Source organism: Chenopodium album, chromosome 11 (genome assembly GCF_948465745.1).
Source record: "Chenopodium album chromosome 11, dcCheAlbu1.1, whole genome shotgun sequence".
Lineage (NCBI taxonomy): Eukaryota > Viridiplantae > Streptophyta > Magnoliopsida > Caryophyllales > Amaranthaceae > Chenopodium > Chenopodium album.
The window spans coordinates 9,382,635-9,409,510 of record NC_137844.1 but is presented as its reverse complement, the minus strand read 5'-3'; the positions used below and the strand labels follow the sequence as shown (position 1 = coordinate 9,409,510).

Below are 26,876 nucleotides of genomic sequence, written 5' to 3'. Positions count from 1 at the left end.
ATAATAATATCAAAATTTCTTAAAACAAATAAAAATTAATAAAATCCATATCCCATAACATTGTCACGTTCTAAAGTCACAAACCACTCGTTACGTACCACGTGTTATCTCTTAAGCCCCACATTCCCCCCAAATTCAATCCAACGGTTCAAAACAACTATGTAACACATCCAACGATCTTTATACCATATCTCCACCATCCTTATCCTACACCAAACCACACCGAATAAAAACTCCTCTGTTTCTCTCTCCAAATTCAAAGACCCCATATTTCGATCAAAAACCCTTGTTAGGGTTTAGTAGAATCCAAACCTCACTTCATCGCACTACTCTACATTTCAAGGTTTCTCTCTCTACTTTCTCTCTCATAAAATTTGAGCTGATTTTATAATTTCATCGTCTATGTTTGCGATTGATTATAGATTATTTGTGTTTATCTGATTATTGTTCTTCGTTTCTCTGTTGATTGATGCTATTATTTTTGATTACGATGAATTTGTTTTTTCGGTTTTGGTTTTGTTGAAGCTTCAAAAAATTTGTCTTTTTAATTTTTGTGTTTGATTAGTTGACTATTTGATGTGTTTGATTTGTTCTGTAAATGTATAGCAAATGTGATGTATTGTTGTTGCGGAAATTGGTGGAATTAGGTTACTGAAATTAGGGTTTAATTTGACTAAAATGAGGTTTTTTTGCACGATTTGATGTTTGAATTTAGGTTATTTTGTATAAATTTTGTTGGGTTGACAAGGACCAGGTTAGTTCAGTTTCGATCCCTTTGCAGTTTAGGGTTTGGGATTTTTATGGCAGGGTATTGGGAGTTGGCCCATGTTGTTGAAGTGGGAAGTTTAATTCATCTTGAAAGTAGTTTTTTGGTTATTATTTGGGCTGGAAATCTCGGGTTTAAGAGCATTGCGATATAGTGATGAATTGGAAAAGGGGTTTTCTTCCCATCTTCCTAACCTTACAGTATACATTGCTTGTTTGGCATATTGGAAAGGTAAATTTCGTTGCAGCGCCTCGATGGTTCTGAATGCTAGATAGCTAAACCAGCCACTCTGTTGGGTAAAGTGTGGTGCTTGATTTTTGCTACCTTCCCTAACCCTGCTATACAGTGCTTGTATCGTATCTGGGGAAATTAATTTTTTGTAGGATTCACTCAATTGTTCAGTATGTTAGGTAGCTAAATCTGCAATACTATTGGCCTAATGGGTAAAGCTTGGTGCTTGATTAGAAACTTTTAATATTATGTGATGTGATTTATTATTTTGTTCACACTTCATGCATAGAATGTAATGTGATTGAAGCTTCATTATGGTAGCGTTGTGCTAATTTTTCCTCTTAGTTCGGGTTCTTTAATATCCGAGTTGCCTTACTCCAATTTATAGCGACTATCACTTTGTTAGTAGAACAGAAGCCATAAGGTGCATATAGAATTTTCTTTTTTCTAACATTTTCCCCTTTTGATTTAGTTTTGAAGGCTGTAAGTATGGCGTTCTTCAGTAAAGTTGGGAATATACTCAAACAGAGTGTGAGCAAGCAGGTCACCTCACACTTTTCAGCATCTAATCCCTCTATTTATCAGGCTCTAAGATGCATGTCATCATCAAAACTCTTTGTTGGAGGTATGCTTCCTCTTTTATAGTATTTGTTAAAGGTTTGCCACGTGTTTGCTCAGTGAGCCAAATAAAAAGGTTTGCCTTGTGATTTTTAGTTAACTTATTCATGGTTTATTGCAGGTCTCCCATGGGCTGTAGATGAAAGAAGTTTAAGGGAAACTTTTTCTCAATATGGAGAAGTTATTGAAGGTGTGTATCATTGTGCTTGTCTACCTCTTAATTATTATTTTTTCCAATGCCCAGTATCGGTGGTAGATTATTGGTATGGCACATTTGATCAATATTTTGTAGTGATAGTTTGGCTTGAAAGCTATAGCCAAGAGACTTCAATATGCTGTGTCACAATCTACCAGTAATTTTCTTGTCTTCTTGTGCTAATGAAAGATATACTTATCTTGTTCTTATACTTGTTATGTAAGTAACCTTATTTAAACCATGTGTGAAATTGCTTGATCCATTTATTATTTTAGAAGTGCTCAAGGAAACTGCAAGTATGAGGTTTGACTTTTATAGACAAGGTGACGAAGAATTTTAGGATTGCCTGATTTTGACTTGAATCATAGGAATTATCTAAATAATGTAGGATGTCTTGAGTACTGTTTGCAAGATCTGGTTCGTGGAATTGGTTGAAAGTTGAAATTGCAACATCTGTTGAATAAATCAAAGTGTAATACTTATTCTGCCCCTGCCCTCACATGTTTACAAATAATTGCATATTGTATCTCCTGCTTCCACCCTATCTTTTGTTTTGTTGGAGGATAGAGAGCATAGATAATTTTTGGACTACAATATGACGATATACATTTTCTCTTGCAGCAAAAGTTATTATTGACCGTGAGCAAAACAGATCTAGAGGGTTTGGTTTTGTTACATTTGCTTCGACTGAAGAGGCTTCAAGTGCTATTCAGGCTATGGATGGACAGGTATAATTCATTCTGGTTTCATCTTCCTGAGTTGGTTCTTTAACAAAATACTTCGTATATGGTTCTAGATATTACAAAGTCTTCAATGACTGCTCAGTCTTTATTTACTTTGTGCTTATGTTGCTCTATAAATTTCATGTGTTAAAATGCTTAAAAGTATGGTTTTCTATCTGTTGCATAATTCACCCTCACTGGTAGTATCTTTAGGTCTCATGTCTTAATTTTGTTAGTTTGATCTATGGTTCTAGGTCTTGAGTGTTTCTGAATTTTATTTGTACACTTGCAGAATACTGAGTATGGTTTATTATGATAACTTTATGGCTTGGGTGACAGTTTCATTGTAAATTCTGTAGGATTTGCAAGGTCGTACAGTGAGGGTGAATTATGCAACAGATAGAGCACCACGACCATATGGTGGCGGAGGCGGCTTTGGTGGTGGAGGCTATGGAGGTGGCGGCGGTGGTTATGGTGGTGGAGGTTATGGCAGTGGTGGTGGTGGTTACGGTGGAGGGCAAAATTATGGAGGTGGTAATTCTGGAGGCTATGCTCCTCCTGGAGGCTACGCTCCTAGTGGAGGCTTTGATGGTGGAAGTTACAGTCCTCCTGGTGGTGCCCCCAGTGATACTGGCTTTGCAAGCGGCGGTTTCCAGGGTGATGATTTAAACTTACCTGAAGATAACTTCAAGGATGATGATGACTTTGCTAAAAGGGCTTGATCTTTTTCAGACTAGTTTGAGTGCTGGCAACATAAATAATTGCTCTTCCTTTTTATCGGAAGAAATGAATCAGAGTTTTATCCCCGCCACAAATATGATGTCAGACATTCATTTAATCAATAGGACTATATTAGTATAGTTTAATTTCCATTCTTCTCGTTTATGTTGTCATTTGTTAAAGATATTTTGGTTTTGGTTGCATGGACTCATGGAGCTAGCAACATGTTAAACTCTATGCTATGAGAATTTTACTGTCAACTTTTCCATATTCGTATTGTGGTTGTCCAATGTATCCTCCACAGCCTTGTTCAGTTACCCTTCATCTGTTGTCCAAATTTTATTTGTATCTGGTGATCATATAGTTTATACCCGTATTTGGCACTCAACTGTGGCAGCTGTTACTGCATTTTTACATTCCTAAATGATTTCTGTTTAAGTATAGGTGTATCAACTTTTAAACATTTAGTTTTTGATTTGAAGGTGTTTTAAGGGTAAGTGACTAAAGTGAGTGTGTACCATTCTGGTGACTTGGGCTTGAGTGATACTGCGCCGTCTGCGCGTACTAAGTATATATAATGACATTAATATATGCATTGACATTGCACAGTATGTGTTACTACTTACTATGACTAAATTATATCTGAGAAAATTCTATTTACTCTTAACACAGGACTGTGTAACATTGTAATTTTTCAACATTAGCGTAAGATTTCCCTTCACTTTAAAATTTGTGCTTGCCTTTATTTTTTATTTTTTTTGAATAGAAAATTTATGCTTACCTAAGTGAAGCTATTAAACCAATTCGTCAGAATAAAAAGGAGTGGAAAGGTGAGTTCTCATGATTAAAAAATGGCCACAAATTACTATTCACCAACCGTTGCTCCGGTTGTTTAGCCAAAAGTGGAGAAGGATCCTAAAAAAAATTTACTATTCTACAAGACAATGTGGTTTGTTTTTTCTTTTTACAATGCACCAAAAAATTACATTCCACTGTTATATTTCTCATCATTTTTCAACCATACCATGGCTCTTTGTGCCCTTAAAATAGCTGGAGAGCCTTGCCTAGCTTTCTCAACAATCTGTTTTATCAGTAGCAAATCATCATCACTGTCTTCTCTGTTGACATAGTCGTTTGGGCTACCTTCATTTGGAGGTACTTTATTTCCACCATTTTGGATGCCGTTTACCTTGTTACCCATCCCTTGATTCATTGTGAGTTGATTATCTTGCTGTTTGTCGCCATCAATCCATGAATCCCCGGTTTGGGATCCGTTCAGCTTGTTAAGTTCCCCAAAAGCTTCATTATAGGCATCAAGGGCCTCACCGGACAAATTCATTACAAGAGGCTGTGCCAAAGGGCTGTCAGGGATAGAGGAGGATTCACTTTGAGAAACCTCTCTCCACGAGTTTTTCTCTGATTCCAAGTGTTGTATCTTTTTCTGGCTATTGGCAAGTTCAGCCTCAAGCTCCAGGATTCGTTCTTGCAATCTTGATTGAATGAGCTCATGCAAGCGCAAGCTCAGCTCACGAGGTGAGACACCTTCTTTCATTGACTGAGGGGTTGAGCCTCGATCAGGGGTAGGTTCTGAGCTGGATCTTCCTCGGAATATATCAGCATTTAGTTCGCCATGCACCAGTTCCGAAGCCATATCCTGGTCTAATTCCTGACCAAATTGCATTGTCGTTGCAACCGTATAAGTATGATAAATATATAACGACTTAAGGGTCACAACTCCATGACCATTGCATTAACAGAAGATTCAAGACAGCACGAGACAGTATAATAAGGCTGCACAATATACCTAACATGGTTTTGGTAATACCTGTGGTTCACAATATACCTAACATGGTTTTGGTAATACCTGTGAAATCACAATCACTAAATGATCATAGTAGAAAGAGCAAACAATAGGCAACCCATCCAGTAACAAGATGATGTCCAAGGTGGCTAAATGGATATTCTCCATAATCACAAGCAGAAAACTGAGATGACAGAGAGAGGATCCAAGTCTAGGAAGCAGCAGGAAAGACAAAAGGAAAATACATGATACTCCATACTTATCTTTTCCATTATTTTTGTACATTTTGACATTAACAGGAAACACATACAGAGTGTCAAAGAGTCCAAGTGAAAAGTCACAGTTCAGAATTCTTGTAGCAGCAAGCATGAGCAAACTTTGTTAGCTTTACAAGTGGTTTACCCCAAAATGCTATTCAGGCCAAAATATCTCATTCCAGGCACATTTGCCACAAAACCACACCAGGAGCCAACCAGCAATGATGATTAAGCTCAATCAACTGTTAGTTATATTTCATTACGTAATCCCTGAGCAATGCTCAATTTTGAATTAAGATACATGAGAAAGACATGGGGTATTTATATACTCCAAAGTAAAGTAATTTCCAAGACAGGAAAATATAAGTTAAAAGTTTTATATGGAATCACAATTTAAAGCCAATCATTTATTTTGTCTAGCTTTATTACTGTAATGTGTTTGATTGATAGGGAAAACCTGATTAGGTGGTCTCTGCTTTAGTATAATATATAGCTTATAATAGGCGAAATTATTATCATACAAGTAAGACAATTCATACCTCATAAATAAATCATGGAACACTAAGAAGTCAAATTTTATTCACATTGTTCAGATGTTACCAAAACCCTTCAGAGGCATCTCGATATATCAAACCTTGCTCAGTAGGGTAGATCACCCCTTTAAGCAAGTTCCCACCAGCAGGGAGATGAGATGGTATAGATGATACCTTGATACTTCTGCTGCCCCATAAAGTTGATGATGCTATGAATATACTCAAAAGGACAAGGTAACTTGTATCTACTGATTTGTTTATCATGTTTAATACTCACATATGCAATATTTATGCACTTATTCATGATTTCTAAGTAGTTTCAAGTCTTTTAACCATGTTTTAGGAAGCTAAAAAAAGAATAATACTAGCTTTATAGGATGGAGGGTTTATACTATAAAAAAGAGATGATGGTGATTAATAAATGAAGGGGCCAGAGCTTGACATATTGCACCTTCCCAGCCTAATTTTCAAGCATCACCTTCTCCTCTCCCCTCTGACATCCACACAACCATTTAACATTTCACCTCAATTCCCAACACCACTGCAATGATCATCAAATCACAATCTAACCCTGCTTTGTAAGATTATTAGCGCCAATCTCATGGAAATCCAGATTAGAACTATATGTGAATGGCATAAGAGGGGACACATCTGTCATGTAGAAAGGTAAGAAAAGGCTATATATATAAGCCTAAAAACAATACATCATAATAAAATCAGGAGTATTAACTAACCTATGTGCATCTTTCATGAAAATATAAAGACTACTGCTACTAGAATCCTAAACAACTAGGGCTACCTTTTACCTTTTTATACAAATGAGGTACTATTTTCTGTTAAGTTTTCAATCACATATGAGCGCATAAGAATTATATGCATGTATGATACCAACTAAGCTAAAAACATTCAAATCATCTTCTTATACAGTGATATGAGCATAGTCAAATTAGCTACTGGATTAGCACTTAAATACAGAGTTTACTCAGATAATGATAATGAAAGAGTTTAAAGTATTGAGTAAAGAACTAGCATGTACCTCAATAGAATCAGATGATTTTCCTTGCAAAGTCGATCCTTTCATGCTTAGCTCTAGTCTTTCCAGTTCAGCTTCAAGCTCCGCTTCAATTTTACTCATGGAGTCAATTTTTTCCAGGCTTACTGATTCTTCATCAGCATATCTTATCGGCACACTTGTATCATCTAGATTAGAGTACAAACTCATTTTATCATGACCACACAAACTTTCAAGTATATCCTGCGAGTCGTCGTCATTGGCTAGCTCTTTAACAGTTAATGAATCTTTCATCTCCAGTTCTTCCTGAAGATCTTCAACCAAATTTTCAGTTTGCTTTAAGCTATCCTTCAGCTTTTGCACTTCCATTTTGTCAACTATCATTGTACACATTACACCAATTGAAATTCCAAAACAGAAAAGAGCTTGCCTACTTGAGGATCCTGATAGAAATCACAATTTTAGGGTAAGAAACTGGAAAAAATGATATCATTATCAAAAGGTCAATGATTCAGGATATAATTCATAAAACTATCAAACATGTGCTGAAAGCAACAGGCAGCCTAACAAAATTTTCAAGGATAATACCATCCGACAGATGGGCCAGAGAGATTTTCATCAATAAGTTGATGACAAAACATAGAAGACAAATTTTGTATGGATTATCATATTTGTCCAAAGCACAATCCCCATAGGACTAATTACACTGCCATAAGTGCGTTTCTAGGAATGCATCTTATAATTCTTATCTACGATTTCTATATTATTCCATACTAATTAATATCAAGGCTTGAGTTGCTTCAAGATAGCAATCCACCTAGTATTTTTTAATAAATGCAAGTCATATCTGTGCTTTGGGGCAAATCTCTCAAGTCTCAATAGCCATTCCTGCTTGCTCTCTCAATCCACGTCTTCAATATCTACTCACCCTCATATCTAATGGAGCAAGGCAACAGTATCAACCCAAATTGTCTCATTTTAATATCTTGAAATATAAATGTGTTCTCCGTAGTATACAAAAGCAACTATAGCAAATTAATTATCCCCCTTCTCCAGTTATGACAGTTTTTGGAGACAAAAATTAAAATCTTCAATCACTTTCTTCCATATTACTATAAATTGGATAATCAGAACAATTATAACCCAGAGTAATGCATCTCAAAGACTGCAAAAATGTGAATATACTGAATTATACGTAATGGAAACACAAGCACAAGCACCTGATGCCAATCCACCTTGTATGTTATGTTATCAGCAGAAACTTATTGAGACAGTTCTCCAAAATAAATAACATAGAATTAAAGTAAATGAAAAAAAAAGTCAGTAAAAAGAATACCATCTCTTGTGTCCAATTCAAATGATTTGTTGGATTTGCTTGATTTTCCCATTTGATTCTTGCCTGCGCTAAACTTTTTTTCCGAGCCAGTTTTAATGATTTGTGGAAGATGAGGAACCCCAACTACATTATCACCTGCTTTTGGGCGTATGTCCTTGTGCAACTCATTTCTGAAATCATCACTCGCTCTACTAATTACTCGTCTTCCATCACTGACAAGAAATGGCCTCAAAGCGGGAGCACAAGGTGAAGAAAGTGGTGTAAGAAGATATTCTTCCATTTCTGAACGTTCCCTTTGCATCTGAGCCATAAGGCAACTATCTAGAGAAGTACGAGGATTAATATATTGCAAAGGATGACGTTGGAGACGTCTACTTCTCAAGCATTTACTGCTTCTTCTGGAGCTAGGTGAAACCCCCATTTCCCAAATGTTGTATTCAGGTTTATCAGGAATGTCAGCATCTAACCTATACCCATCACTGTACTCCTCAAACTTATCAATTTGTTTCTCATGACCCATTGCCTCAGTACAAGCTACATCATTAGCGAAACAATCATCTCTCCCCCATGTCTCCGTAAACATTCCATCCGAATGGCCACCCTTTCCAGGATCACTGAAACATTGCCCTCCTCTTCCTGTCCATGAGGGTTTGTGACTAGGCAACGTCTTGCCACCTACCGGTTGAATCAAAGACGGCGATTCAGGATTATCTGGAAGTGAACTCCCAGAAGGACTACCTGATGAGCCTTCTTTATCCCCTAAAACATTCTTCCAGTACTTAGCTAAGTATCCAGCACCAGTAGCAGCTGCCACAACCCACAAATCCATTTGCATTTTCCTTAAAACAAACAATCTGCTACCCAAATTTTACAACACCAACAATCATTTTTGCTCCAATTCTTTGTGTCCAAGTGCCATTGCATACAATTTTCACAAATCCCATAACCTCAATTAAACAAACTCCATTTAAGTCAACCAATCAAATAAGCAAAACTCTTCAAAACATCACCAATCACCTAATTCCAAACAATTTCCAATGCCATTTTCATACGAACCCAGAAAACAAAATCCCTAAAATGCACCAAATTATCAAATGCAACCCAATAATCCAATCAAATTAGTCAACCAAAAGAGCACAATACCATATAAGAACAAAATCTCAAAAACAAATATCACGAACCCTAATTTCACTCAGTAAGATACCCAACTAAAAATGAGAAAAACCCTTTACCAAAAACAGAAAAATGGAACTACCCAACAGATATTTTTAGAACAAGAATCAAAAATTTGAAAAATACCCACTTGAAAGAGACAACTGTAGGTGATGCTGATGAACTTAACAAAGAAATTGAAATTCCTGCAATGGCTCCTTTTCATCAATTAATGCTCAATAAAAATAGACTTATTAGGAGAGAGAAAGAGGATTACTTTATTGTAGAGAGAGAGTACTCAAAGGTTTGGTAAGCCTAAGCCAAATCTATGACATTGAAACTTTGAAAAAATAAAAATTTAGAGACGTTCTGATTTTTTATTTTTTATAAAAATATTTTTATTGATTAAATTGGACAAAATTAAAAACCCAATTTGATAATGTTTTGACGGTTGAGCTCGAATTGTAAATAGAAAGAAAAATGAAGAAGGAATTAAGGGAAAAAGGTGAAAAAGGTCAAATGAAAAAAACAAAGTAATGTCTGAAAAATGCAAGACTTCGTACTTTCAATATTTTGTGTTATTATTGTGTAAAGTTGTATGGGTGAGTTTGTTTTAGGTGTGAAAATCTTCCATATTAATCGCAAAATGGGGGATTATTAAAGATACAAAGTGAAACATAGTGTTAGGCCCTATTCTTTTTACCTTAAAAAAATAATATTAAGTAAAATTAATTTCAATTCAGTAAAAATAATTTCAATTTAGTAAAAATAAGTTTAGTTCAGTAAAATTCAGTTTTCTTAAAGAAGACTTATAATAGAAAATCAGTAAAAATAATTTCAGTTTAGTAAAATTAATTTAAGTTCAGTATAAATAATTTGAGTTCAGCAAATATAATTTTGTTTCAATAAAAATAATTACAGTTCAGCAAAAATATGGTGAAGAGAACGGGGGCTTATTGTGAAAGATAGAGGAATTAGTAGGCAAATAAATTTATGAGTATTGCATTTATTTTGCAAGTTTTCTAAAAATATAACATTGCAATTATTCAAAAATGATGAAAATGTGTAGCACATAGTCTTGAATTTTTAAACAATTAAAAAAGGAGTACATAGTAGTTAATTAGCAAATTATTGCTTTATTAGCGAAATTTCAAAATATGGCTTTTAGAGTTAGGTTTTTTCTAGATCAATTTGAAATCTATTTAAATATCGATTTTACTCATAAATCAATTTGAATTACACAAATTTTTGTAAAATTTGATACTCCCTCCGTTTCATAACGTTAGTCCCATATGGAATCAATCACATAAAATAAAAAATGAAATATATTTGGAATGTAACATTAAAGTACACCATAATTCATAATTAGTTTACCTAATTTAAAATTTTTAATTTTTTATTAGGAAAACACAAGTCATATTTGCATAATTTAATGTAAAGATTTCCTTATTTAGAGTCATGTCATCAATCCATAACCAATTAATTCCAAAAAAAAAACAAGTTATAAATGAAATATATTCAATATGGGTATATCTTTTTGAAAAGTCCAAAATAGTAAATGGGACTAACATTATGAAAAGGAGGGTATACAAAAAAAGTTAATCAGGTTAATATGGAAACAAATTTGTAAAATTGAAAAATTAAAAGGATATTTTTCATTATTGATAATATGACGTAGCACGTTGAAATTTTTCAAGGGGTATAGCAAACTCTTTATAGGGTATATCTTTTGAGTAATCGAGGATAAAAACTCCATCATTTTAGTTAATCCCAAATTTTATAACTGCATTTATTAACCCCCAATTATTTTGTGATCAACACATTAAATCATTGATGGTTTGAATATGGGATGACGTTTTATGCCTTTTTTTAATAAAAAAAAAAAATACTCATATACTTCATTGTTACCGGCACAATAAGGGCAACTGGGCCCCAGTCGAGGCTCCTATCATAGAAAGTCTAGCTGACAATGCTCGGAGAATAAGGGGAGGGGATTTTTGACTGATGAGAATAATTAAACCTTGCACCTTAAAGATGCGAGACGATCTCTGGGCCACTGCACCAGGAAGTCTCTCAAATTTTAATAATAGTTGTCAAGATTTCCAATTGTACTTAATTGTGTGTCCATGCCAACAATTCGATGAAAACGTTATCATTATGAGATTTATGACAAGGGTCACCACCAAATATCTAAGTTCATACGCAAGTAAGCAACCCACAAATCGATAATCAATGTGTTATCTAGGGAATTAATCGATATCGGTGGCCCGGTGGGGCTATGGGGAGTACTAGGCTATCAAAATCGATGTTATTACGGAGTATTTTCAAACTATACGAAACAGTGCACCATTTGAAAATGTCCACTCTTAATGATTTGCATTTAAAATGAATTCAAATAACCCTTTGTACGGAGTACTAAATAGTGTGAACAAAGAAGTTTTTACGTACCACCGCACCAATAATGCTTAATTTTGAAACCAATAAAGAAGTGTATTGATATTTGACTGGATACTCTAGTAGCAAATCGGACCAAAAAGAGGCCGCGTTGACTCACTTGACTGAGCAAAACCCACCTCTCAGTAGACCTTCTCAAGCAAAATTCTAGCTTACAAATAACTCCTGTAGTCTTCTCAAAAAAAAAAAAAAAAAAAAAAAAAAAAAACCCTCTTGTAATTCAATCTTGCCTTTTTTCTTTACATTTCCACTACTCTAGCAACAAATGGGAGCCAAGCAACAACAAAACTTTATTAAAGATGATTAATAATATTCCAAACACCATACAGATACATATAGGAATGAAATACAAAAACAAAGGATTCAACGTATATAATAAGTACAACTCAAGATGGAACAGCTTGCATGAACCTGTCTAAGCTACGCATACAACCAGACACCAGTCACTTGTTAGAAGATTTTACTGATCGTCGGTGGTGTACGCCATTAAAATAGGAGGGTTTATAGTTGGTGTTACAGCGGATCTGTTATGTATATATTATGAATCTATCTATTATTTTGACTGAAACAAAACACTCTACACTTCCCCACCTTCAAGAGGCATCGGATGAGCAAATGAGCAAAAAAATGGTGATAATTTTTATAGAAGGCAAAGCTAGTCCAGGGAATTGATAAGATCTTTAAAATTAAAAACTAGCCAGTCAGCTTTCGCAGCAACAGCCTCTCGAAGTTGAACTCCAGCAAAGCAGATGAACAAATCAGCACCCTCAGGTTGACGAGCCTACAGTTGCACAAAAGCCCGAGTCATATTTTACTTGACACAAAATATAAACCCTTAGGAAAATACGCCACAAAAGACACACTACAGTATCAAATAGCCAGAAACCATGCACAATGTAGAAATCTTTTACTCTTTAGCAAAACATAATCACTTTGCCATGATGCTGGTTGTCGAGATAAAGGAAAAACTGAACTGTAAACCTGTAACTCCGAAGCAAGTTAGAGCTAACCCAGACTGGTCTGAAGATAAAGGGTTACTAGATACAAACTCCAATTCCACTTTTGAACCCAATAGTTTGATGGATTCTTAATCTGCAATTAATTAACTATTGTCTGGAGGTTTCCACTAACTAGCACCAAGATTTGAACAGCTAAAAGCCATCTGAGATCATAAAATGCTCTAAAACATCCTGATCCTTTAGATCAACAAAATCAGCAAGTAGACCTGAAATCTAAATCACAAGTGACGTAAAATAAAATGTTGAAATGAATGGTTACCTCAAGATCCGTAGCTCCATCACCAATCATGGCTAACGTGTTGTACCCACGAGCCTGAAATTCAAGATTAGTAATGGTCCATAAGTATTTCTTTGTAAATCAATTATAAAAAGGGTAACTAAACAAACCTTCTGTATTTGTTGAACTGCTATGGGTTTTCCTCCACTCCTTGAAGTAGGCTCATTTTCATCGAACCCTAGAAACTCTCCGAAGTCTCCAAAAAGCATTTGATTGGCAAAAATGTTTTCGAGTGGAATTTCAAGGATCGATGCAACAGGCTTCAGGATGAGAAATTTGTAATGAATATTTGGAAGCCAAATTGGAAAAATATGACCAGAACTATTTAAGCTATCACAATTATATATTGAGTCAGCAGTGCTAATTAGTGATAAAGTTTCATCCATTATTCATTTTTGTAATCAGAGATGACAGCTAACAAGGGCACTTATAAGGTAGTGAATACTGGATAGCATACATTAATCATCTGCCGGAAGCCTCCTGAGACCAGATAAACATCAACGCCCTTAGCCTTAAGCTTCCTAACCAGCTCTGCTATGCCAGGAGATAGTCTGTATATCAATAAGGTTGACTGGTCAATGATATCTACAAAATTCATGAGCAAGATTCATAAACATGGAGTGCGCATTAAAGAACAATACCAGTAGATAGTCCGTATATTAATAAGCTTCAAATATTAAATTCTAAAACAAGTAACCATAGTCTCCATTAAAGTCAAGTTCTAGGCCAACAAAAACCATCAATCAATAAAGATAAATATTTATGTTGCTAAATGCAAATAAAATAAATAAAAATATAGGGGGAAAAAACCCAAAGAAGATGATTATATCCACAATGTCAACACATTTGTTCCAAAATTTACATGGCTAACAAAACGAAGAACAATAGTGAAAAGACAAAAGGAAAATAGTACTTTAATCCAAAAAATGGGGTCCGCTATTTTTAAGCAGATCCTGAGATCCATAAACCACATGGCCTTTCAGCTTATCAGAGTTATGAAGTTATCAGGCAATGAATTTAGATACGCAGATCAAATAAAAGTGGGCATGGGTAAGAAGAATTGTACAAACGACATGTTACTCTGTCTATCCTATATACATTAGTGGCTATGTCCGTGTCAACTAGGTGACGCTGAGACATTGAGCACTAAATGTTCAAATCAAAAAGATGGATCAATATTCAATAATATTTCAAGCCAAGCTAAGAGGATGACATCTTGGAGTTCTTTGGCAAGTTACTATATAAGGCATTTGGACATCATAAGAGTTCAGTAATATTACTGAAATTAGTTCATCCACATATTTGTTATTTGCTTACCTTGGAGGCCTCTTTTCTAGGTAATCCTGGAGTTGGGAAAGGGTTGGGTTTATTAAAGATAGCCTAGCAGCTAGTGCCTCTTGAAAGGTAACTGATCCATTCATTGCTCTGCGGAAAGAAATTCAAAAACTGGTATCAGCATCTAATAGAAACCCTCCAGGAACCTTCACTGTGTAAGCATAAACTCAACCTCGATGTCCACTCAGCAACTGCTTTTCCAGCTCCGCAAAACTCAGCAAATTCATCAATACCTTCATCTACGCACACAGTGCTATCAACATCAAAACAAACAGCATCTACATTTCTCCATAAGTCAAGTACTTCTGCAGAATTATGAAAAAAAAAAAAAATGTCACTCACAATGATAATGGAGAAATCAAGTTGTAAGCTAATAAGAATAGTATGATGAGCCAAGTACAAGAATTGAGATAGGCCTATTCTTATGCATCAAGTATAAACTGTACTAGCCTGCATGGAAATGTCCTAGACATCACCACAGGCATAGTGGTGTATATGACTCTTCAAATTGATGCTTCTTGATAGTTTTTCTTTTTAGACCAACTTGCAGTTAAATCAATCTTCATGATTAAAAACAAACCCAGGTAAGCATAACAAAGAGAACATATAATCCATCAGAAAACACATTTCACCTCTTTTAGGGAAAATAAAAATGATTCTGGTTCCAACTAAAGATGATCCTCCTACCAAAGCCTTTATTTAGTCTGCAATACTAGTGTACTAGCCTAATAATTAAAAAAAAGTAAAAAAAAAATCTAGAGTTCACATAACTCTTTCATTCAGTAAAAGGTTTTGTCTAGAAAAAAGAAAAAGCTTCAAATGGTTGTTGCCCAAAGATAACTGTTCAAGGGAGGAGGACAAAGACAAGCTAAAAACACTATTCTACTCCCAGCAACAGAAATAAGGACATCAAAGATTTTGTTTTTGAACAGTTCATCGGAAACCTTTGGATGGTAGTGTGTTGTCAAACCGTTCAGTGGTTGAAGCTTCCACTGGCTGGATTGAAGCAGCAACTGAATTTGTCAATTTGGAGCTATTCATCATCCCAAATGCACTCCGATGTAGCTTTCCAATTAATCTCGGAGGAGAGGGAGTGAGTAAAGAGTAATTACACTGCTTTACATGACAAACAGGAACCTTCACAACATGCGCACTCAACAAGGCTTCCATCAAATTTATCTGTAAATGCAGAAGGCTTAATTTAGTTTTAAAGAATAGAGAAATTGTGCACAATGTGCATAAAATTTTAAAAAATAAAGCAAGAAGGAACGTACTTTGAAATCACATACTTCAATTCACTAAAAGTTAGCACACAATACTTCTATTCTTGAAGTCAAGATACCACAAAATCAACAAACACTATGTAAGAGAACCATAATCTGCTATAGTAAAAGAAACCCACTTCATAAATGATCAATTCATAGTAAAAAAAAAACAAACAGGGTGTATAACTTTAAAGAGGGGGGGATACTTTTTTTTTTTTAATGGAAAAGGAAATATATTAAAATTAGAAATTGTCCAACAGCATCAGTTTAGAGAAGCCCAGAAGGGACTCCAAAACAGCAAAACAGCTACACTTAAAATGCAATAACAAAGAGCTAAAAAAGAGGCAAAGGCAGCTAGCCAACGTAGTTTTTAACAAGCACAAGCAGCAGGGAAATCAATTGCTGCTGTCTCTAATGTCTTCTTCGTAGACATCTTAGCACAGTAAGGGGCAATTGCATGGTTCCTAACATCATCCTCCAAGTCTAGCGCCATCTTGGCAAGATAATGGGCCACCCCATTAGCCTCCCTAGGAATGTAGCTGAAATCAAAGTTGCAACCCAAAATAAGCAGAACTCCAATGTCTTTCAGAATCGCAGTGAGCTCATGAGTTCCATGCTTCCCCACATCCTCAAGAGTACTTTTTAAAGATAACACATCAGTTTCGACTGTCACATTCTTAAGCCTTGCCTCCACAGCCATCTCCATACCACCCTTGATAGCCAGCAGCTCCGCCACAGCCGGGTATCTAGCTCTAATTTTCCAAGACTTGCAACGGTAAACATTATCCTCCAATCATCACTTAACTACAGATTATACTTAATCCATTCCTCCCAACTAGTATCGAAAAAGGAATGATAATTAAACTCTTTATACAGTCTACTACCTCTGAAAATCCTAGACCATAATACTCTAAAGTTAATACAGAGATGGAGATGAGTTTCGTCTTCAAGATTACAGCAATCATAATTAACAAATTGCATACATTCACACATATTTAGTTTAGGCCACAAATATACTGTACCAATTAATGAAATTATAGTCACAATCAAACACATTAAAATTTATTGGCAAATCAAATTACAAGTACCAACAGCCAAATTGCAAATACATGAATAAATTGATACATTCCCCATAATCTAACACTTGAACAATTTCAGTTGAGCAATTCGGTATTCTCTTTTTTTCAATAGCAAACTAACAATCTGTAATGCCAAAAAATCCCGCTTAACATATTTTGAAAAATCAGATTTGGAATAAAATTACAAATTGGCAAAGTAATTAACATAAATACCTCAAAAAATACAATGGAATTGGAGAGAAAAACGAAACTGGGTTAAATTACAGATCTAGAATTCAGATACTAATCCAATTAAAGGGAGAGGAGAAGGAGAGAGAAATACCAGTAAGAAGAAAATTGTTGGTGAGATGAGCAATACACAACAATGGCTGCCTGAAAAAGCTAAAGAGGAGCGAGTATGGAATGAGTGCTATTCGTTTTTTCGGGTGGCTTGGCTCGATGGTTACTTTAGGCTTAAGCTAGGTAGCCTCGGACTACTTTTTTTGAGTGGCTTGGCTTGATGGTTACTTTAGGCTTAAGCTGGGTAGCCTCGGACTATACTTTTTTGGGTGGCTTGGCTCGATGGCTACTTTAGGCTTAAGCTTAGTAGCCTCGGACTATATGTTTTTTTGGATGGCTTGGCTCAATGGTTACTTTAGGCCTGGTTCAAGGGCTCGACGGTAATTATTGAAGTATTTTCTTAACTCTTTGTCCCAAATTACTTGTATGTTTTCATTGTCATTTGATTTGATTTTATTTTAAGCAAATAAAATTATGAAGTTGTGTTGTATTAATGATAGTTAGTGTTGTCTAGATTGTAAGAAATGGATGTAGAGTGTGAATGTAGACTTGGCAATTAGGTTGTTCGAGTCAAGTACGAGTCAGGTCATTTCGATTCGAATCGGGTCAAGTTTGGGTCAATAGATAATCGGATCAGATTCGGGTCAATTTGGATTCAGGCCAGTTGGGATCGGGTTAATTTTTCAAGTCGCTCCATGAAAATTCCCCAACTTCCCCAACGTCCTTAGTTAACTCAAATGTTGATCACTTCCTACGTGAATTATGTCTTTCTAAAGACTTTTTTTTTTTTTTTTTTTTTTTTTTTTTTTGGATTCTACGAGGATTACGTATAACAATGATGCAATTTAATTTTTTTTTTTTCAAATAAATTTATGAGCATAGACGCATAGCTGAGGTTTAGTAAAATTCTCAGTTACACATACTACCCATACTTCTAAATGATTATAATTCTGTTAGCTTAGCTATGCAAGAAGATTAACTTTTTTTTTGAAAGATCATTATCAAATTCTAAACTATAGAGGTTTCTTACTAAAAACCTACTCCAAATAAACGACAATCCAAAAGACTTTGCTTGATGAGTTGATCAATTGCATTGACTTGAGAGTTGAGACTACCACATACAATGATACAAGTATATATATGCTTCTACAAGTAAATATAAGTTGTACCAACTTTTCTTATGGGCAAGAATAGACACTTAATTATACATACTAAACACTTTGGTTTAACTAAGTGTTACAAGCCAACAACCCCTCATTTTTCTCTCCAACATATTATCTTAAGTCCAAATATCTAATTTTCATAATTAGATATCTTCTTCTACATACATGCAATAATTAAGTGTTTTGTCCAACTCCAATACATAATATATCTACTTTCTTTCCCTTTTTACTTCACCTAATTTTTCTATTATACTCTTGTAGATACATACTAGAGCAATATAGCTAGGAATTTCATTTATTTCAACAAATTACTTCAACCCAAAAAACAAAAAATAAGAGGAGATGAAGGATTGCAATGAGGAGTTTGATTTATCATCGTTTTCACATTCATCAACATCAAATTCCACTCTTGGATGTGAGCATGGTGACCCATCATTTTCGTCGATATCATCACCATGTTCGGATGTTGATGATGAGGGTGTTAGAGAGCATCTAGAGGGTAGTGATCGATGGCTAAGATTTGTTGATGCAGGGGAGGTTGACCCTTTGGGTACGTACGACTCTACCCTTTAGGGAGCCCTAGGCCGAGCATGTATTTATATTAATAAAATGTTACGTGATTAGAAAATAATATAACTTTTACATACGTACTCTATTATGATGATTGTGTGCTTATTTTGAGGAGCATATTGAAATCAACTTCATTGATGCAGGGGAGGTTGATGGCAAGGGTGGCATGAGTTGGAAACAAGTTGAGCAACGATTCGATCGGGTTGCCTTTCGTGCTTCCTATGGACATGATGACCATGAGTCTTTCCCAACGATTGATGCCTCACAATTTGGGTATTGCATAGGTGAGACTTGATATAAGTATTGCAGCATTATTTTGGTTAAGGTTGGTGTGTATGATTTGTTGTTCAAACTATAAAAATGCATGAACACCTTCTATTATTACTAAAAAGTCTCAAAGGTGTACACATGAAAATGTGGCCTTCTAGCAGAAGGATCTTAGTTAATTTTCTAGTTGTACTCCATATCCATATATGGATTAATAAATGTGTTTCGTGTAAAAAAAAAAGTATGTCCACTTACCAATCAACTATTATTAGAAATATAGTATACTCTTATATTTTAAAAGGTTCTTACTGGTAGCTACGCTCTTTTGCTTCTAAAATTTCATAAGAAAATTGTTTTTACTGAAATGTAATTAAGTTATTGATTAATAAGATCAAGGACCCTAGCTAATTGATCGATTTTTGTAATTTATGTTTATAGGCATGCAACAAACTGCACAATTTGCTGGTGAGCTTCTACAGGTACTAAAGGGAAGAAGGAACCACAACAACAAGCTAACCAAAAAGGAAATTTATGGCTATTGGCATCGCCTCACTAATCCTTCTTATGGTTCTTCATTAAAAATCTTTTTTGACATGTAATTATCAACTAAGCCCATCAAATTTCATAGCAAAATGAACGTAATAATGCTCGAAATTAGATTAATTGCAAATAAACAAAGATTGTTACATTGTATTTGATTCATATTTTCAGGTGTGATAAAGACATGGATGGAAAGATAACCAAAGAAGATTTCAAGCAGGTTGTTTGAATTTTTTGAAAGTTACAAAAAAAAAAAAAAAAAAAAAAAAAATGATCTGATGATGTATTAATTTTTTTTCCCTCTATTATGCATGATTGTTGAACAGATGATAATGTTAAGTGTTACTACTAATAAATTGGACATGAAGCAAGAGGAGACTGAGCATTTTGCTTCTATGATCATGCTAGAAGTTGATACTCAACAAAAGGGCTACATTGAGGTGAGAAATTAGTCAAGTATCTTGAACGTTTGTTTTAGAGTATGTACTACATTGTAGCATAATGAATTCATATACGACTACATCGACTGATTTCTATTGTCAAATTGATAATGTACTTTAACTTAAAATATTACAATCAAATCCGACGAAAATAGTTGCATGAATACCATCATAAATTCATTAGTTTACCTTTTGCAAACCTTGCACATTCATGTTAATACTATGTAAAAAAAGATAAGAAGAAATACATATTTTCTCTTTAGCGTTGTATGATTTATATTAAATTATATAGTCCGTACTTGGAATTAATAAGTAGTTTCTTAAGTATTGTATGAGAATTATTGATAATTGGAAAAGGACTATTTAAGTACCTAATGTTCCAAATTCAATAAAATTTGAGATTCCATGATTTTTTTTTTTTTTTCTTTGGCTTTATATTGTCTGGTATTGTCTATTAGTACTCAAGTCAATGTATTTTTATGATTTACTTTTGAATTAGAGGATGATGTATGGAATTTGCATTGATCTTTGTGGAGTAAAGCTTGTCATGGGTTGGCCTGGGCCCGATGGCCGTAGTCAAAAAAGATTGGCCCAAGTCTTTGAAATCTCCCAATAGTACATTTTGATTACACGACATGGACCCACACCTAAATAATGGTCCCCTTACAATTTTTTTTATTTTTTATTTTTAAATATGAAGTCAATTACGAAGTAGTCTCCCCGTTTTTAAATAATTACTCTATTTTTTCATGTGAGGAGTTTTAGGAGAAAACTAGCGTGTGGCTCAGATGATGCCCCGGATTTTTGTACTTCTTTAATTTAATAATTATGTTTAACTGTTTGTATAGTTAGTGTGTGGTTTGGGCGTTGTCTCGAATATTATTGTTTTTTTTTAGTCATATGTATTTATTTTCTAATTTACTTAATATATTAAAAGAATATATAATGTTAATTATGTGAAATTTAAGATGTTAATCAAAGTTGGTTGAGATGATAAATACTCCCTCCGTGTTTTAATAAGTGTTACACTTTGACTTTTTTTTTTCACTATTTACATTATGGTTTTGACTTGATTAATTTACTAATATATAAAAAAACAAATGTTATTGTATAATACATTGTTGGAATCGTTATAATGTGTACTTTCATATTATAAAATTTCCTATGATTTTACTAACATATAATTAGATAAATTAAGGGTCAAAATCGTGTCTTGACATCTCAATATGCATGTTTGGTCAAAGTGTAACACTTATTAAAATACGGAGGCAGCATATGATATTTGTATTTTGTAGGGAATACATGAATCAATCTTTTGTCAGTAGTGATTTTTGTCCTCTTCTGGTGCTTAGTTGTATCACTCCTACTCCTTTTACTATTCCGTAGTTTATTTGTCAAGCTCTTAAAATTGTGGAGTACGTGTTAGTCAAAGTAGAGCACTTAAAAAAAGAAAGGAGTAAGACATGTTTTCTTACGTAGTATCAACTTCTAGGAATTTATAATTGTTGCTTAATTGTGCATAGCATAGGAAGCCTGAAGCTCTACTTATCCAAGGGCAATCATGATTATCCATTTATCCTCCATTTTGATAGAAGTACAACTTTGTATGATATGCTTGTATATCTTTTCATTTTTTCATGATTTGACCGAATTACATTTTCCCTATTCGAAGGAACTGCTATTTCTCATGACTTTTGATGTCCATCAAACAACTAATTAATTATGGGAAATTTTCAATGGTAATCTTTTGTTTTTGCTTATTGTAGCCAATTTTCATTTTGATTATCAATAGTAGTCCTCTATTATTAAAAACTTGCATTTGTGGCGGCCTTACTAAGCCTAAAACTGTTAAATAGCCATTGACTATAACCACTAAGAATATGACAACAACATACTTCTTTATTCTTCACGAATTAACATAATCTCAGTTATTTATAAGTACTTTTATTTTTGTAAGTACACATTGAAGCGAATCCTATTAAATGACATCATAATAAACTTGATGAATAACACTAAACTAGTACCACACTTGCACATTTGTTAAATTGTTTTGCAGTTCCATCAACTAAAGCAGCTCTTCAGAACAGCCTTAACAATAGGGTACCTCTCAAAAGAACAGAATATAACAGAGTATACCACAACTTCAAGCTATGATCATTATAGCATATACCAAGACAATTTTCATCAAGAACAACACATAATAACCAAATCTTTGCCTGAGATCTTGTTTCGAACGTACTGGCGGCGAGCTTGGATTGTAACACTATGGCTGATTGTTTGCATTACTCTATTTACATGGAAATTTATTCAGTATAAGCACAGAGCTGCCTTCCAAGTAATGGGATATTGCCTAAGTACAGCTAAAGGTGCTGCTGAAACTCTCAAGTTCAATATGGCTCTTATACTTCTCCCAGTTTGTCGCATTTTGGTTACTTGGCTTAGGAGGAGCCCTCGGATTAGCTCCGTTATTCCCTTTAATGATACTATCAACTTCCATAAGGTACTATTGCAATATCGATGTTATTTCAAATTTTTTCTCTAAATAATAGTCCACATTTCTAAGTACTTATTTGGGACTAGAAATAAGAAAGCACTTTTTCCTTTTATAAGACACATGTACTATATTCGATCAAGATCTTAAAAGGGTCGGGGGTGTATAAGTTTAAGGTCTACAAGTATAAACAGAAAAGTAACCTTTGTGCTTTCCAATCTTAGGTTTGTGACCCGCTCTACTCACGTTATATTTCTATTGTTACTTTTTAAGCTGAACCTAGTTAATTGTCTAACAGTTAGGCAACTAACATAAAGTGAAATATTCATATAACAACTTTATTTCAAGTCAAACTACAATTTTGAATTTACTTTGTCACATGAATTAATCACTATAATGAAAGCATAGAGAATTAGATATTATGAACTTAAGTTAGTAAAAAGAATTTAATTTGCTAGTACTTACACTTGAATAATATGTTGAAGTGTAGCTAATTGCAGGAGGCATAGTAATAGGGGTGATGTTACATGGAGGTACTCACCTTGCCTGTGACTTCCCAAGAATAACAGGCAGTAACCCAATAGTTTTCCAAAGAACATTTGGGACCAAATTTGGGAACCAACAACCCTCATATTTCCAAGTTTTGTGCACAACTGAGGTTGCAACTGGGATTGCCATGGTCATTATAATGGCCATTGCCTTCTCTCTGGCTACGAGGATGCCTCGCCGCCAGTCACCTTCGTTGCCTAAGCCAATTCGCCGAGTGACCGGGTACAACACATTTTGGTACTCGCATCATCTTCTTATTGTGGTCTATGTTTTGCTCATCATCCACTCTATGTTCCTCTTCCTTGTCACCAGTTTTTCCGAGAAAACGGTATGCTTGCTTATTTTTCTTCTTAATTCATGCATGCATAAAATGCACAAAAATGCTCCGATACCATGCCAATAAACCAACTCAACCAAAAGCAAACTGATGGTTGAGGCTCAAAATTATATTTTATACTCTATCAATTACATACTTCTAAAAGCGAATATAAGAGAACACTTGTCAATCTGTTATTAAAAAAATTCCCGCCAAAATTACTTTCTAAAAAAAATATTATTACATTAAAAAAAGGATTGCATTTAAATTATGACTTTTATTTTATGTAAAATCTAAAATAAACTTCCTAAAATATCGACTTGCACATTATAATTATCACATATTTAAATATTTTCTCTCTCATGTTTTTATTGTTTTAATACGAACTGTATTTCATTTTTAATACGAACTGTATTTCATACTGTTTAATACTGATCAATCGATTTATTTTTTTAATATCTAATTATATTTTCATTATAATTAGTTAATATCCGTGCATTGCACGGGATTTCACCTAGTTAGTAACTAACTACGTATGTAAATTTACCTAAAAAAATTCGTCATTGGTAAGGGCGCTAGACTATAATGAACACGTACATATTCGCGTCCACACCCATGTATTATGGACTTATGGCTACCACCGTGGATACCTTTACATGAATTACAACCATTGCAAATCTAATGTGATACAATGTTTAGTGATGCTAGTTATGCATATAATTAGCAAATTATAGACCAAAATTTCATTTTGTATCCCTTTTATAATCATGAAGAGTTTAATAACATCTTTCATGTATTACTTTCTACAATCTACATTAAACTTGTTGATGGTCAGACATGGATGTACCTGGCAATTCCAGTTTTACTATATTCTGGTGAACGAATCTATCGAAGCATTAGGTCAGAGATTCATGAAGTTGAAGTTCTTCAGGTAATTATAATCTTAACAATCCCCTCGATTTATTTATTTCTTTTTACTATATATTTTCATGTTTCAATTTCCATTGTTTCCAATGTGCGCATTTAAGCTGAAATATCTTTATAAATCTGACATTTAAAAGCTACTCTACTTATCATCATGACGATTCAAACAAGATCTATATTAACCTATAATATCATGTTTGCAGGCCAATATGTATCCAGGGAAAGTTCTAAACTTGAAGTTTTCCAAACCAGCAACATTTACATACAGTAGTGGCATGTATATTTTCATCAAGTGTCCCCAAGTTTCACCTTTGGAGTGGTACATATGCAACATACACAATTTCGAAATATATATATTACCTCCGTTACATATTAGTTGCAACTTTGGGTAATATTTCAAAGTTACACCTAATATGTAACGGAGGTAGTACGTTATAAATGTTCTGTATAAGCTAAGTTTTATACAATTCAATTAAATATATACTTAATTTGTATGTTCATTTCAGGCACCCATTTTCATTAACATCTGGACCAAATGATAACCATCTAAGCATTCATGTTAGAACCCTTGGAGATTGGAGTAACCAAATTCACAACCTTTTTCATGAAGTAAGCTTTGGTTAAATTAACATTATTATGCAATATATAAGCGTGTATATTTCTAATTTTTTTTTTTTTGTAAGGTCTAAACTTTCAAAGTGATCTGATAAAAAGTTTGTGGTCAATTTTTTAATATCAACAGGCAATGATGTCAAAACCGTTCGATTATCCTAAAGTATACATCGACGGTCCATATGGAGCAGCTTCTCAAGATCATATTAAGTACGAAGTGGTTGTACTCATTGGCCTTGGCATAGGAGCAACACCTTTCATTAGTGTCCTTAAAGACATAGGAGATAGGCTTCACAAACCGTCTTTCAATCAAGTAATAATCCGGTGATTTCACATAAATAACACTCCTTCTATATAGATATAGTTGTCACATACACCATAATGACATATTCTCAAACAATGTGATAATAAATTCTAGACAAAGGAAAACATCATTAAATTACCGTATCATAGTATATGTATGCTCTAATTTGATATGAAGTTAATGAACAGGTAAATGACGTGGAAACCGGTTTCACGAAAGGTCCTTTGAAGGCTTATCTATATTGGATTACTAGGGAACAAGGTTCTTTAGGGTGGTTCAAAGATGCCATGAACGAAATTTCACAAGAAAACCAAAAACAGGTGACTCACATTTATACCTCTAAATTGTTATTCTTCAATTGATTGATCTAAATAGTAAAGAGATTAATGTGTATTATTTGCATTTTTTCAGAAAGTGATAGAGATGCACAACTTTCTTACAAGTGTGTATCAAAGTGGTGATGCAAGATCAATTTTGCTAAGCATTATTCAAGCCTTGTATTTCACAAAAAGTGGACTTGATGTTTTCTCTAAAACCCGGGTATACGTTACTCCTTTCATTCTTAGATCATTCTTAAATAATACTCGTATAGTAGATCATATTTGTTTTTGATATATTTTGAGAATGCAAAGTAAGAATTTGACCAAATGAGTTAAGTTGGTGTATAATCCATATTTAAATCATTTCTCTCTTTCTTTTTCTTTTGTTCAATAGGTGCGAACTCATTTTTCTCGACCAAATTGGTTCAAAATATTCTCAAATTTGGCTCGTAGACATGCAGGATCTCGTATCGGTAAGATAAAAGTTTAATGTTGTCATATATACTACTCTACATCTACATTTAGTGTAACTTTTACGTCTTTAATAGTAATAATTCAAATTATCAATCCCACTTTTTGTGTACCATATATATGAAAATTCAGTTTTATTGATTGGTATTTGATACTCAGCAATTTATTTCACCATTATTTGTTCAAATTATGATATAAATTCGCCCAATCAAGGAAAATCATCCGAGTTTTGGTATGACTTTATGCCAAAAATAAGTGTGGCACACTAATAAACATGACCATAATAATGGCATAAACCTATATGAATTGAAGCTAAGTTAGCTAACTACTAAAGGATTGCTTGTTTCAGGGGTATTCTATTGTGGCTCATTGAAGTTGGCAAGGGAATTGGAGGGTTTGTGCACCAAATTTTCTACCAAAACTACAACTAGATTTGTCTTCCACAAGGAAAACTACTAGGTTTTCTCGGTTTTTTTTTTTTTTTCCTTCTATTTTTCTCCAAAGCTAGAACAAGATTTCTTGTGAATTGTATCATTGTATGTATAGTCTAGGCTAATCCTACAAAAAATTTTAATAAGTATATGATAGGAGAATACTCATTTATGTTAGATGCGCCAAATAATTTGTTCAATCAACTAGAGATGGTGGGATGTATAAATATGTATAGAAAATTCATATGAATATTCATGTATTATTGTTATAAATATTGACAGGTATTCATGGGTTTGAATAGCATTACACGAGAAGGAAAAAAAAAAAAAAAAAAAGCATTTTTTCGAGAAATATTGATGATGTTAATTCAATAATACTCATAGGAACAAAGCCAATTAGGACTATTTAACCACATTTTTTGACAA

General features: G+C 34.0%; 4 protein-coding genes across 4 annotated transcripts; 2 read left to right on the top strand and 2 right to left on the bottom strand.

The window, feature by feature from the left end:
• Window positions 1-221: 221 nt before the first annotated feature.
• Window positions 222-3,564, top strand: LOC145567355 (glycine-rich RNA-binding protein 4, mitochondrial-like). The gene is made up of 5 exons (XM_081626617.1): window positions 222-343; window positions 1,470-1,622; window positions 1,737-1,805; window positions 2,433-2,539; window positions 2,893-3,564. The coding sequence occupies exons 2-5, from the start codon at window positions 1,487-1,489 to the stop codon at window positions 3,253-3,255; spliced, it is 675 nt and encodes a 224-aa protein (XP_081482743.1). The 5' UTR covers window positions 222-343; window positions 1,470-1,486; the 3' UTR covers window positions 3,256-3,564.
• Window positions 3,565-4,072: 508 nt separating this feature from the next.
• LOC145567353 (uncharacterized) lies at window positions 4,073-9,790 on the bottom strand. Its single transcript, XM_081626616.1, has 3 exons — window positions 8,193-9,790; window positions 6,881-7,299; window positions 4,073-4,919 (listed from the first exon to the last, which is right to left on the bottom strand). The coding sequence occupies exons 1-3, from the start codon at window positions 9,025-9,027 to the stop codon at window positions 4,236-4,238; spliced, it is 1,938 nt and encodes a 645-aa protein (XP_081482742.1). The 5' UTR covers window positions 9,028-9,790; the 3' UTR covers window positions 4,073-4,235.
• Window positions 9,791-12,069: 2,279 nt separating this feature from the next.
• On the bottom strand, window positions 12,070-17,230 carry LOC145568508 (phosphoserine phosphatase, chloroplastic-like). Its single transcript, XM_081627932.1, has 8 exons — window positions 17,096-17,230; window positions 15,374-15,608; window positions 14,602-14,734; window positions 14,412-14,519; window positions 13,552-13,645; window positions 13,205-13,354; window positions 13,077-13,130; window positions 12,070-12,579 (listed from the first exon to the last, which is right to left on the bottom strand). The coding sequence occupies exons 2-8, from the start codon at window positions 15,597-15,599 to the stop codon at window positions 12,454-12,456; spliced, it is 891 nt and encodes a 296-aa protein (XP_081484058.1). The 5' UTR covers window positions 15,600-15,608; window positions 17,096-17,230; the 3' UTR covers window positions 12,070-12,453.
• Window positions 17,231-18,243: 1,013 nt separating this feature from the next.
• On the top strand, window positions 18,244-26,757 carry LOC145568506 (respiratory burst oxidase homolog protein A-like). Its single transcript, XM_081627931.1, has 15 exons — window positions 18,244-18,765; window positions 18,929-19,069; window positions 19,491-19,647; window positions 19,764-19,812; window positions 19,919-20,032; window positions 22,089-22,532; window positions 23,014-23,400; window positions 24,224-24,319; window positions 24,516-24,631; window positions 24,819-24,921; window positions 25,055-25,237; window positions 25,417-25,548; window positions 25,640-25,768; window positions 25,943-26,021; window positions 26,369-26,757. The coding sequence occupies exons 1-15, from the start codon at window positions 18,558-18,560 to the stop codon at window positions 26,476-26,478; spliced, it is 2,448 nt and encodes an 815-aa protein (XP_081484057.1). The 5' UTR covers window positions 18,244-18,557; the 3' UTR covers window positions 26,479-26,757.
• The last annotated feature ends 119 nt before the right edge of the window (window positions 26,758-26,876 follow it).

What these genes read in the sequence shown, in the direction of transcription:
- LOC145568506 (XM_081627931.1), top strand. Translation starts at nt 18,558, where the DNA reads ATGAAGGATTGCAATGAGGAGTTTGATTTATCATCGTTTTCACATTCA. An exon ending in CCAGTTTTTCCGAGAAAACG is followed by an intron (nt 23,401 to 24,223) that starts GTATGCTTGCTT and finishes GTTGATGGTCAG; the next exon opens with ACATGGATGTACCTGGCAAT. An exon ending in CACAAGAAAACCAAAAACAG is followed by an intron (nt 25,549 to 25,639) that starts GTGACTCACATT and finishes GCATTTTTTCAG; the next exon opens with AAAGTGATAGAGATGCACAA.
- LOC145568508 (XM_081627932.1), bottom strand. Translation starts at nt 15,599, where the DNA reads ATGGAAGCCTTGTTGAGTGCGCATGTTGTGAAGGTTCCTGTTTGTCAT. An exon ending in GTTGCTGAGTGGACATCGAG is followed by an intron (nt 14,520 to 14,601) that starts GTTGAGTTTATG and finishes TTCTTTCCGCAG; the next exon opens with AGCAATGAATGGATCAGTTA. An exon ending in ATGGAGCTACGGATCTTGAG is followed by an intron (nt 12,580 to 13,076) that starts GTAACCATTCAT and finishes GTGCAACTGTAG; the next exon opens with GCTCGTCAACCTGAGGGTGC.
- LOC145567353 (XM_081626616.1), bottom strand. Translation starts at nt 9,027, where the DNA reads ATGCAAATGGATTTGTGGGTTGTGGCAGCTGCTACTGGTGCTGGATAC. An exon ending in TGAATTGGACACAAGAGATG is followed by an intron (nt 7,300 to 8,192) that starts GTATTCTTTTTA and finishes GATTTCTATCAG; the next exon opens with GATCCTCAAGTAGGCAAGCT. An exon ending in AATCATCTGATTCTATTGAG is followed by an intron (nt 4,920 to 6,880) that starts GTACATGCTAGT and finishes CAATTTGGTCAG; the next exon opens with GAATTAGACCAGGATATGGC.
- LOC145567355 (XM_081626617.1), top strand. Translation starts at nt 1,487, where the DNA reads ATGGCGTTCTTCAGTAAAGTTGGGAATATACTCAAACAGAGTGTGAGC. An exon ending in ATCAAAACTCTTTGTTGGAG is followed by an intron (nt 1,623 to 1,736) that starts GTATGCTTCCTC and finishes GGTTTATTGCAG; the next exon opens with GTCTCCCATGGGCTGTAGAT. An exon ending in ATATGGAGAAGTTATTGAAG is followed by an intron (nt 1,806 to 2,432) that starts GTGTGTATCATT and finishes TTTCTCTTGCAG; the next exon opens with CAAAAGTTATTATTGACCGT.